Below are 12,345 nucleotides of genomic sequence, written 5' to 3' on the forward strand. Positions count from 1 at the left end.
ACTTAACCCCATTGCCTTGAAAAAACTAAAAAAAAAAAATACTCAGCATGGCTGGAGCAGTTCACAACTCCACCAACAGTACATTAATGTCTCAGCTTTCCTACATCCTCTCCAACATGGATCATTTTCCTTTTTTTATCATCTTAACCAACTTGATAGGTATGAGGTGGTATCTCATAGTTACTTTAATTTTCATTTCTCTAATCAAAATAATTTGAAGCATTTTCATGGCTTTAATTTTTTCATTTAGTCTGCTTTTAGCCTTCTCATCTGTTTTTTTTTTAAAAAGCAGATCCCTAGTGGGTGTTTAGGTAGTGCAGTGGATAGAGCACCAGCACTGGAGTCAGGAGGACCTGAGTTCAAATCCGGCCTCAGACACTTAATAATGACCTAGCTGTGTGGCCTTGGATGAGCCACTTAACCCCATTGCCTTGCAAAAAAAAAAAAAAAAAAACTAAAAATAAAATCAAATTCCGAGTACTGATGGCTGGCCCTGGTCCCTTTGTAACCCAGAGCTTAGGACACTGGGCATGGGTTACACACAAATGAGAAAAAAAAAAAGCTCCTGTGGTTCCATGACTTCCTCATTCCTTCACTGTTTAAAAGTAGCAATGACAACATTTGAACCATGATCCTCTTGACCTCAGTATTCTTAGCCACCAAACCATGATGCCTGACTTTGTGATCAGTCTTCCTGACTATCTAAGTTTTCTCCAGTCACAAAGATAATTTAGACTGGGGAGGGGGGGGCACTCAGTGCAAGGAGAGGTGAACTGAGAGCTGATCCAAGAGGCTGTCTGAGCAAGGCAAACACAAGTCGATATTTGGTGGCGGGATCTCTTGGGAACACTTTAGTCCATTGAGAAACAGAGCCAAGGATCAGAGTGGATCTGCTCTGGCTCAGTAGCAATTCTAAATGGGACCCTATAGAGAGTAAGGATCACGGGGGCAGAAACCACGGAACTTTGAAGTCATCCTGCCACTGCTGGGGGGATGACGCACCCTGTGAATAGGACAGTCCTTTTGAAGAGGGTTTATTTATTCAGCAAATACTAATTAAGCTCCTGTGTAGTACAGAGAGTCCTGTTGTCTGTCCTGAATTCTGGAAGAGGGTCAATGAAATGATATCACAAGGGGATGTCTTGACTGGTTTGTGAATTGGATTTAAGAGAGAAATCAAGTTGCACAAAGTCATCAGCCTCACTCTCTGATCCAGAATTGCCAGTATCCAATGGCAAGACAAGAGCCAAGACAACTGGGGATGGCCCATAGAGGGTCCTGCACTCCAGCCTAGGACTCTCTTCAACTTACAAACTAACGGGAGGGAAGGACAATTGCTTAAATAATTGGCATAATGGAAACGAACCTGCCAATTCATCAGTATCAAAATCTAAATAAGAAAGTCCCCTCCATTAGTCAAAACACCTAGAAAGTCATGGAGAGCACTAAAAGGTTAAGTGACTTGTCCAAGGTCACCCAACCACGATGTTCCAGAATCATTATTTGAACTCAGGTTGTCCTGACTCAAAGGTCATCCTCTAAGCCTGGGTACACTGCTTCTCAATATGATGCTGCCTCTCAACTAAAAGAATGCTGTGGTAGTTTTTCCGTTGTTAACCATGCAACTCGTCCTCACGCCATGGACCATATTACATTAAGCCTTTCTATTCTCTCCAAGTCTGTCCCAGTTCATATCTGTTCCTTCCAGAGCTACCTATCCATAGCATCCTCTGCTCCTTCCTTTTCCTTTTGTCTTCAATCTTTCCCAATATCAGTTTCTTTTCTAAAGAAATTAAAAGAATTATTGCAGGAATATATAGAGAGATTTACAGTTTGCAAAATGCCTTATACATAAACAAAGATGACCAAAACAAAAAGAAAAAGGATTATTAGTATTTCTTTTCTTTTAAGTTTTTTTTTTTTTGTAAGGCAAATGGGGTTAAGTGGCTTGCCCAAGGCCACACAGCTAGGTAATTATTAAGTGTCCGAGACTGGATTTGAACCCAGGTACTCCTGACTCCAGGGCCGGTGCTTTATCCACTGCGCCACCTAGCCACCCCAGATTATTAGTATTTCTGACAAAGGACTCATTTCTAAAATTTTCAAAATCCAAGCCATTCCCCAACTGATGAATGGCCAAAGGATATACCAAGGCAATTTACAGATGAAGAAATCAAAGTGATCCATAGTCATATGAGAAATTGCTCTAAATCATTAATTATTAGAGAAATGCAAATTAAAGCACCTCTGAAGTATCACCTCACACCTTTCAAACTTGGCAATATGACCAGAAAGGACAATGATCATTGTTGGAAGGGTTGTGGGAAATCTGGGACACTATTGTACTGTTGGTGGGGCTGTGAACTCATCTAACCTTTCTGGAGAGCAATTTGGAACTGCGCCCAAAGGGCAACAGAAATGTGCATCCCCTTTGATCTAGCAATACCACTACTGGGTCTATACCCTGAAGAGATGATGAAAAAGGGAAAAACATCACTTGTACAAAAATATTCCTAGCAGCCCTGTTTGTGGTGGCAAAGAATTGGAAATCAAGTAAATATCCTTCAATTGGGGAATGGCTTAGCACACTGTGGTATATGTATGTCATGGAACACTATGGTTCTATTAGAAACCAGGAGGGATGGGAATTCAGAGAAGCCTGGAGGGATTTGCATGACCCGATGCTGAGCAAGCTGAGCAGAACCAAAGCATTGTACACCCTAACAGCAGCATGGGGGTGATGATCAACCTTGATGGACTCGGTCATTCCATCAGTGCAACAAACAGGGACAATTTGGGGCTGTCTGCAATGGAGGATATACCATCTGTATCTAGAGAAAGAACTGTGGAGTTTGAACCAAGACCAAAGACTATTACCTTCAATTTAGAAAAAAAAAAAAGCCGTCATCTTATTATGCAATTTTGCTATCTCTTATAATTTATTTTTCTTCCATAAGGATATGATTTTTCTCTCATCACATTCAACTGAGATCAATGCATACCATGGAAATAATGTAAAGACGAGCAGAATGCCTTCTGTGGGTGGTGGGGAGAGGGAAGCAAGATTAGGGGAAAAAATTGTAAAACTCAAAATAAATAAAATCTTTCTTAAAAAAAAAAAAAGAAAGAAAAAGAATTAATGTTAGAGGGGCTGTGGGGAAACAGGCCATTGATACCTTGTTGGTAGAACCATGAAATAGTCTACACCATTCTGGAAAATAATTTGGCCTACTCTGGAAAGCCATTTGGAACTATGCCCAAAGGGCTATTAAAACTGTGCCTACTCTTTGATGCAGTAATACCCCTACTAGTTAGAGATCAAATGAAAAGGAAAGTGATTTATATATACAAAAATATTCATAGAAGTTCCTTTTGGGATAGCAAAAAATTAGAAATTGAGGGGATGCCCATAAATAGGGGAATGACTGAACAGGTTGTAGTATATGATTGTGATAGAATATTAGACATGAGCAGGGGGATGGTTTCAGAAAAATCTGGGAATGCATATATGAACTAATACAAAGTGAAGTAAGCAGAACCAGAAGAACATTGTATACAGAAACAGCAAGAGTATCATGATCAATTATGAATGACTTAATTATATTGATCAATACAATGATCCAAGTCAGTTCTAAAGGACTCATGATGAAAAATGCTATTTACCTCCAGAGAAAGAACTAATGGAGTCCGAGTGAAAATTGAAGCATAATTTTTTTTTATTTTTTTTATTTTTCTTGCTTTTTTACGGGGGGGTGGCTAAAATGGAACTATTCTTTGCGTGATTTCACACATAATTGATATCACATTTCTTGCCTTCTCAATAAGCAGGAGAGAAATAGGTAGGAGAGAGAGAGAGTTAGACCTCAAATTTTTTTTAAACGAATGCTATAAAAGCAACTTTTTTAAACTAAAAAAATTATTCAGGGAAGCTAGGTGGTGGAAAGGATATAGCACCGACCCTGGAGTCAGGAGGACCTACATTCAAATTCAGCCTCAGACACTGGATACTTGCTAGCTGTGTGACCTTGGACAAGTCACTTCATCCCATGGCTTGCAAAAAAAAAAAGATGAAGAATTAACTTAATACTACCTTTATATGCTTTTAGAAGAGAAAATAATTTGAAATGCTACACAAAAAATTATTTAACAGTACATTTCCCTTAAGCCAGAAATAGCCCTGTTAGGCCTCTACCCCAAAGAGATAAAAGAAAGAAAAACATCCTATTTATTTAAAAGTATTTACAACAACTCTTTTTGTAGTGGCAGAAAAACTGAAAACTAGAAGAAAGCCCACCAATTAGGGAAGGGTAGAACAAACTGCGGCTTGAAGTCCTGTGGTGTTGTAAGAAGGAAGGAAATCGATGTTTTCAAAGATACATTTTGAAGAGACTTGTGTGACCTGTTGCAGAGGGAAGTGAGCAGAGCCAAGAGGACAGATTATTCTCCTTTATTATCAACATCATAAAAACAAATAAATGTGAACACAATGACCATCTCTGATTAGAGAGGCCCCATTGAGAGAGCAGACAAGAGGAGAGAGGTAATAGCCTTGGAACATAATGGGCCAGACCTCTGGGGACACAGCCAATGGGGGACTTGTGGTACTTGCCTATCTTTATTTATTGAAGGGTTTTTGTTGTTGCTGTTCCTCCAGTGCCAGTGGGGAGAAAAATTAGATTTCTGTTCATTAAAAAATAAGATTTAATTTAAAACAGTTTTTACTTGGGTTCTCTCAAATGCAGACTACCATTTGCTCTTCCCCACAGTTCTGTGAATTAAGTGCTCCACTATTGTCCCAAGATTAAATGTCTTGTCCTTAACTTGACAGCTAGTATCAGAGGCAGGTTTGTGCTCCATCTATTACACCTAGCTGGCTTTCTTACAAGGGAAACTGAGATAAAGTTCAGACAAAGGCTGTGAGAAAACCAAACAAAGAAAAAATAACCTCAGTTTCTAGTCATTTATAATCACTCTTGTAATTATCTGCCAACATGAATGACTAAAATTGATTATAAATCTCCTAGAAGTGTTCATTCATCACAGCCAACAAAGCATTTATGTACAAGGGTAAGAGAAGGCTTCATGAAAGAAATGATATTTGAGTTCCACACCCAGAAGGCTCACTAACCTCATCCCCACCTCCTGGCTTCCTTCAGGTCCCAGATAAAATCCCACCTTCAACAGGAAGCTTTGCCTGGTTCCCCTTCATTCTAATTCCAAATCATTCTGTATATAACTAACTTATTGTTTGTGTGCTGTTTTCATTAGAATGTAAGTTCCCCTATGCCCAAAGGGCAACAAAAATGTGCATCCCCTTTGACCCAGCAATACCACTACTGGGTCTAAAGCCTGAAGAGATGATGAAAAAGGGTAAAAACATCACTTGTACAGAAATATTCCTAGCAGCCCTGTTTGTGGTGGCAAAGAATTGGAAAGCAAGTAAATGTCCTTCAGTTGGGGAATGGCTTAGCAAACTGTGGTCTATGTATGCCATGGAACACTATTGTTCTATTAGAAACCAGGAGGGACGGGAATTCAGGGAAGCCTGGAGGGATTTGTATGAACTGATGCTGAGCCGGATGAGCAGAACCAGAAAAACACTGTCCACCCTAACAGCAACATGGGGGCAATGATCAACCTTGATGGACTCGCTTACTCCATCAGTGCAGCAATCAGGGACAATTCCGGAGTATCTGCAATGGAGGATACCATCTGTATCCAGACAAAGAACTGGGGAGTTTGAACAAAGACCAAGGACTATTACCTTAAATTTAGAAGAAAAAAAACCTGATATCTTATCGTCTGATCTTGCTCTCTCTTATACTTTGTTTCCTCCTTAAGGATCTGATTTCTCTCTCATCACATTCAATTTGGATTGATGTATACCACGGAAACAATGCAAAGACTGACAAATTGCCTTCTGTGGAGGATGGGGGGAGGGAAGTAAGATTGGGGGAAAATTGTAAAACTCAAAATAAATAAAATCTCTAATAAAAGAAAGAATGTAAGTTACCTGAGAGCAGGGAATATTTTTCCTTCTCTCTATATCTCCAGTTCTTAGCACCGGAGGCCTGGCAAAGTAGGATCTTAACAAATATCTCTGAATCTGAAATATCTAATAAGATCCCTAAAAGGAAACCCAGCTCTTGAGTAACTGAAAATCTAATAAAGAAACAGAGAATCAATAGCTAATGAAACAAATCTCTCTTCTCTAAGTATAAAGGAAGGCGGCCACATAGTCCAAATGCTGTTTACTTCAACAGCTATAGTCACTATATCAGATATTTTGACTTCATGGTCTTTCTTAAAAAGCAGGGCTCAATTTCATTGAGGGGCATGGCAAAGAGAAGGAAAGACTTTCAGAATTAGCTGTAAGATTAAAAACAAGATGCTGGTGGGGCAGCTAGGTGGTGCATCGAATAGAGCACCAGCCCTGGAGTCAGGAGTTCAAATCAAACCTCAGACACTTAATAATTACCTGGCTGTGTGGCCTTGGGCAAGCCACTTAACCCCATTGCCTTGCAAAAAAAAAAACACACAAGAGCTAAAGAGAAACCACAAGAATCAATTTTTAGAAGTTGTCTTAATGTATTACATAGTTATGCTATCTCTAATGTTTTCTTTCTTCCTTTAGGATCTGATTCTTCTTTCAGAACACACTGAATTTCAATCTATACTATCATGGATGCAAATAGAAAGCCTTTATTAAATTGCCTTCTGCTAGGGGGAGGGGGAGGAAGAAAAATTATAAAACTCCAAACCTCACAAAAAAACATGATTGGTCAAAGGAACCAAGAGAAAAGGGAGTGGACCAATGACAGATTCCCAGAGAGATCAAGAATAAGGACAGAAAAGGGTCCAGTGGCTGTGGAGATGAGGCTCTTATTTGTGAAAGTGGAATAAGTTGTTTGGACCAAGTAGTGTGACCTGAAGTAAGATGGAGAACAGGGCTTGATGGGTAAGGGCTGGGAGAAAGGCACCCCTGTTGGGGAGATGCCACTTCTTCAAGGGTCAGCTGGGATGGAGGGAACATTTTTTAGATTTGGGAGTTCCAAGTCTGTCTTTTAGACCCAGGGGAAAGATGAATGGGATCAGGTGAGTGATGAAATATGCACACGGGTCCAGAGGCTCCAGAAGTGCAACCAACAGTGTGTGGCCACTGGAGGACACTCCTCTCCCCAACAAGTCAAGCTGAGCCTTGTTTCCTCAAAGTCAGGTACCCACTGGTTAAAACTGTACCCAGGAGGGGCGGCTAGGTGGCACAGCACTGGCCCTGGAGTCAGGAGGACCTGAGTTCAAATGTGACCTCAGACACTTAATAATGACCTAGCTGTGGGGCCTTGGGCAAGTCACTTAACCCCACTGCCTTGCAAAAACCTAACAAAAAAAAAGATTGTACCCAGGAGAAACCCAAAGAACTCTTACATTTTCTGATGCCATGGAGTTTCCTCCTGTGATTTCCTTTACAAATGGGCTTTGTAGTCCCCGAGCCAGGTCACCTGGGATCCTCCGCCCTCTGCCTGACAGGGGCTGCTCTGGAGCTGGTATAACTAAGGTTTACATCACCACAAGAACAAACAGCATGGCAGCAATCCCGTCCAGCGGTTCACTTGGAGCAACCCATGATTACTACCAAAGGTATCTGGGTTCTACTTCCAGCAGCAGCTCCTGTGGAAGTGCTGAATACTCTGGGGAAGTGATTCCCCCACCATCCAGGTCTTCTAAATCAGACCCAGGCCACAAGCTTCTTCTTTGGAAAGTCGAATCATCCATTCGTGACAACTGTACTGGAATCTCCAGAGAACTCAGGGACTTTCCAGGTTTCATGGCACGATCACCTGTGACCTGGCTCAGAAGGCCATGAGGAAGCAGCATGTCAGTGAGCCCAGGAAAACCAACACGGGGCCTTCTGCATGAGCAGCAGAACCCTCCTTGCTAATCCGCCCATTTCTGAAGTGTACTAGGCATCAGAGCCCATTTCCCCCTCCCCTTTCCTCTCCCACCTATTCCCTTAGAACAGACAGGCTGCTCAAGTGGAGAAGTAATTGTGTTGTGTGTGTGTGGTTTTTTTAAAGGAAAACAAAAGCAAAACACCAAAAATCAAGCAAAAGAAACCAGTTTGGGTTTTTTACTACATGAATCACCCATGTGCTTCCAGCAGTCTCAATAACTTTTGTTTACTTTACTCTCAACAGAAACAAATAAACTTTGCGCAGCCTTTTTTTATTTTTTTTAGTTTTTGCAAGGCAATGGGGTTAAGTGATTTGCCCAAGGCCACAACAGCTAGGTAATTAAGTGTTGAGGCCAGATTTGAACTCTGGGACTCCTGACTCAAGGGCCAGTGCTCTACTGCACCACCTAGCCACCCTCTGAGCAGCCTTTTAAAAAAAAAATTGGAGCCAGGAGACAATTTTAGGGGACCTAGGATGGAGAATCCCATCTGTATCCAGAGAAGAAACCGTGGAGTTTGAATGAAGACCAAAACTTCAATTTTTAGAAGTTGTCTTAATGTATTACATAGTTATGCTATCTCTAATGTTTTCTTTCTTCCTTTAGGATCTGATTCTTCTCTCAGAACACACTGAATTTCAATCTATACTATCACGGATGCAAATAGAAAGCCTTTTATTAAATTGCCTTCTGCTGGGGGGAGGGGGAAGAAAAATTATAAAACTCTAAACCTCACAAAAAAACATGATTGGTAGAAATTACCATTGTATGGAATTGGAAAACAAATAAAATAATTATATAATTTTAAAAAAAAAGATTGTACCCAGGAGCTGGCAGTGAGTGGATCCCCCAGGAGTTAAAAATACCCTCCATTTGCCAGTCAAGATCCCCACACCAAAAAGAAACTCCCACACTTGCACTGCTACCCACATCATCTGCTGTTCTATTTATGACCTATGGGTATGACTCCATACATGGCTGGTCTGCCAATATGTCCCATAGAGTGTAGCCTCCCCGAGGGCAGACCCCAAGATGGCACCTGGTAGACAAAGAAAGCAGAAAAGAGAATTGAGAGACAGAATATTGAAATATTTTATTGCAGAATCTCAAAGAGTGTTGCCCAGAAAGGTAGCAGCCTCCATGCTGATTCTGCAGTTCTTTTCTAAGCCTCCCTGTGGAGAAAGCCCAGAGCCCAGAGCTGGTCTCACACTGGCTTCAAAGCTGGGACAGAAGGTTTGAGGCAAGACTGCAGGTAAGCCCCGTCCCATCGGGTTCCACATTCAGAGCTTTCACAACACCATCCTGCACCACCATGGAGAACCTGTAGACAGATGGTCACAGGGAGTCAGGGAACACACGCGATGCTGGGGGACACAGTTTGGGAAGTGTCAGAGCCTGGGAGTGGCTACAAAGGTCAATGAGGGAAGTGGCATCATGGAACATGCAGGACCCAGAGGGGCAAGGCTGGGGATTATCAGAGTCTGGGAGGGGCTCCTAGCAGAAGGTTCTATAGACCTCACCTCTTCAGACGACGATTCCCAAACAGGGACACAAGAGAGTCATCCAGTAACAGATCTGTTGCCTGTAAAAGTGGAAAAGGAAATGACCAAATGGGGAAGAGGGCCAAGGTCACCAAGGCTTTACCCTCCTCCAAGACTGGTCCCTTATACACCACCACTTGGTGGCCAAAGCCTTGCTTTCTTAGGAACTTTTTCGTTTAGCTCTCTCATTTCACAGACCCCAAAACGAGAAGGGATGGGCCTGCCATCACACAGCTAGAAAGTGACTGTGATCAAATTGGGATATGACCTCAAATCACCTGACTGCGTCCTGCCTCTCCCAGCACTGAGCCAGGCCCCAAGGGTCCCCAATTCCCAACTGTGATGTTGCCTCCTCTTTCGCACATTAGTCCCCAAAAGTGATAGCAAACATTTACCTTCCCAAAGGCCCCCGTGGGGTCAGCCAGAAGCCGAACCTAGAGATAGCAGATGGAGGAGCGGGGTGTCAGCTTTGTCCTCAGCCCCTCCTTTTAATCAGTCCCCACCCCAGTCCAAACTCCCTCTTCTAGGGTCTCACCTTCCCTGAAGCTTTTTGTGAGAGGCCCCACTGACTAGCGACAAAGACATCATTAACAGTGATGCAGGCCACCACCTCAGCCCCCTTGGACTTCAGGGCATCAGCTTGCTCCACAAATCCAGGCAGGTGGGTCTGGGGAAGGAGAACACAAGGGTTAGCAGCCCATATCCTATTCTCCTATTTCACCCTTCCTTCTCCCTCCTCCCAGTTCCTCCAACCCCTTCCTCAGAATGGTGTCATTTTTCTCTACCCAGAGAGTGGAAAGGGACTGTACTTCACCCCCAAAACAAGGACGCATCCCTTCTCCAGTGATAGGAACCTCAATACCCCAAGGGAGCTAGTTCTTTATTGTTAGGCATCGTTCCCTTACCTTGGAACAACCGGGCGTGAAAGCTCCGGGGACCCCAAAGAGCACCCCTTTCTTGCCTTTGAACAGTTCTGCCAGGTTCACCTTCTTGCTTGGTTCTCCCTCAAATACCTCCACAGAGGGAAGGGCATCACCCACCTGGGGGGGGGGGGGGAGAAAGCTCAGAGTTAGAAAGATGCCGGACCTTGATGGGGAGTCAGCCTCTGAAACTGGGACTGTGAAGGGAAATTCCCCAGGACAGTTTCCTGGTCCCTTCCCTGTCCACAGCCCGTCCCCATCCAAGGAGAGTTTAAATTTCCAGGAAGTTAGGTTCTCTGCCTTGGGCATAAAGAAGACAGCTGGGGACTTGGGAGTTTATTCTGTGACCAAGTAGGTGTTGCATAATCCGAATTAATAGCTTCTGTGGGGCAAGAGCAAAGTCTGTGTTCTGGGAAAAGAGTGGGATGGAGTTGGGAGGGGCAGCAAGGCTGAAGTCTGGAAAGAAGAGGCCCTAGTCTGGCCAGCATCTGGGGGCTGCCCCGTAGAGTCCCCTGGAGGATGCTGTGGCCCGGTGGGGACCAGAGTATCTGGCTTTGGGAAGAATGGTAGGGGAAACGATTGGGACCATGTCTCCAAACACAGTTTAAATCTCTTTTTCACACACACACACACACACACACACACACAGAACTGATCTCAACCTCAAGGGTCAGAGGGAGACGGATAGGCCAGGCAGTAATTTGATCCAGAGACAGACTGGGGGAAAGAAAACCATTAATTATTTGTCCAAGTAACTAGTGGTGGGGGAGAACTGCGGAGATTTAGGCATTTAGGATCTTGGAAGCGCCTCTACCACCCGAATCACTGGTCTGGGGGGTCGGGGCTACACTGGATGGGGCCCAGAGACAGACTGGACAGGAGATGCCCAGGCTAGGCCGGATGAAGGCGGGGACAGGAGTCTAAACCAGGTCAGGATGCCCCAGGGCGGCTCTGCGGCACGCTCCCTCGACTCTCCCCTGCAAAGCCGGGAAGATTGCCGGCCTCAGCGTCCTCGCCTGTCCGAGGCGGCGCTCGGGGCCATCTGCGGGCACGGACACCCCCTGCCCCCGGCAGCCGCTGGAACACTGCGGACCGAGGGCCCCCGGGTGCCAGCCCAGACCACCGGGAGGCGGCCGCCAAGGGCGGAGGGTGGGCGGGACCAGGCCCCGAGGGGGAGGGGGTCGCTGCCACGGAGGGTCCTGAGGGCATCAGTCCACGAGTGGGTCGTCGACGCGGGGGACGGAGCTGGGGTCAGAGGGCAAGGGCCGCCAAGGTCAAAGTCGAGGCCCGGGCCCGAGGCTCACCTTGATCGGGGCCATGGCTGCGGGTGCGCTGCGCAGGGTCCGGACCGCCGCGACTCGGGAGTTCTGGGCGGCCCAGGCTGCTCCCGATGCCCCTTTAAGCGCGGGCCCCGCGCGGCGCCCGAGGGCGAGCAGCCCGGCCGGCCCCATCCCCGCCCGGCTCCGCGTCGGCCCCGCCCCCGGACGCGGCCCCGCCCCGCAGGGCTCCTCATCTACGTGTGGGCGGGGCCAGGGGGCTCGGAGCCACTCAGCTCCCGAGCATGGGGAAGCGAGGGGCGGGCCCTCCACGGGACGGCCGGCGGCCTCGAGGCAAGGGACGCGCCTTCTCATTGGCGGAGCGCGGAAGGGGGCGGGGCCCGGCCCTATGGAGCTCGCCGCTCATTGGCCCGGCCGCGCCATTCTCTCTCCCAGGCTGGCCCGAGCCGCGGAGCGGCGCAGCGGTTGAGGGGTGACGGACGCGCGGCGCGGCGGAGGGAGGGCCGGAGCCCCCCGGGCTGCTCCCCGCAGCCCCCTGGCAGCGGCCCTTCCCGCGGCGCCGCCTCCCCGGCCCCTCCGCCCCTCTACACTGCTGCGCGGCTTCTCCACTGCCTGCTTCTGCCGGGCCGGGCCCGCTGCCTCCATTCAGCCTCTCCG

The 12,345-nt window shown here is 46.0% G+C and overlaps 1 protein-coding gene across 1 annotated transcript; it reads right to left on the reverse strand.

The window, feature by feature from the left end:
* Positions 1 to 9,024: 9,024 nt before the first annotated feature.
* Positions 9,025 to 11,879, reverse strand: PRDX5 (peroxiredoxin 5). The gene is made up of 6 exons (XM_074231163.1): positions 11,716 to 11,879; positions 10,397 to 10,531; positions 10,027 to 10,158; positions 9,887 to 9,925; positions 9,471 to 9,532; positions 9,025 to 9,271 (listed from the first exon to the last, which is right to left on the reverse strand). Exons 1-6 carry the CDS (start codon positions 11,860 to 11,862, stop codon positions 9,166 to 9,168), a joined length of 621 nt encoding a protein of 206 aa, XP_074087264.1. The 5' UTR covers positions 11,863 to 11,879; the 3' UTR covers positions 9,025 to 9,165.
* Positions 11,880 to 12,345: the final 466 nt, after the last annotated feature.

This window comes from Macrotis lagotis, chromosome 3, assembly GCF_037893015.1.
Source record: "Macrotis lagotis isolate mMagLag1 chromosome 3, bilby.v1.9.chrom.fasta, whole genome shotgun sequence".
In the NCBI taxonomy this organism is placed as follows: Eukaryota; Metazoa; Chordata; class Mammalia; order Peramelemorphia; family Peramelidae; genus Macrotis; species Macrotis lagotis.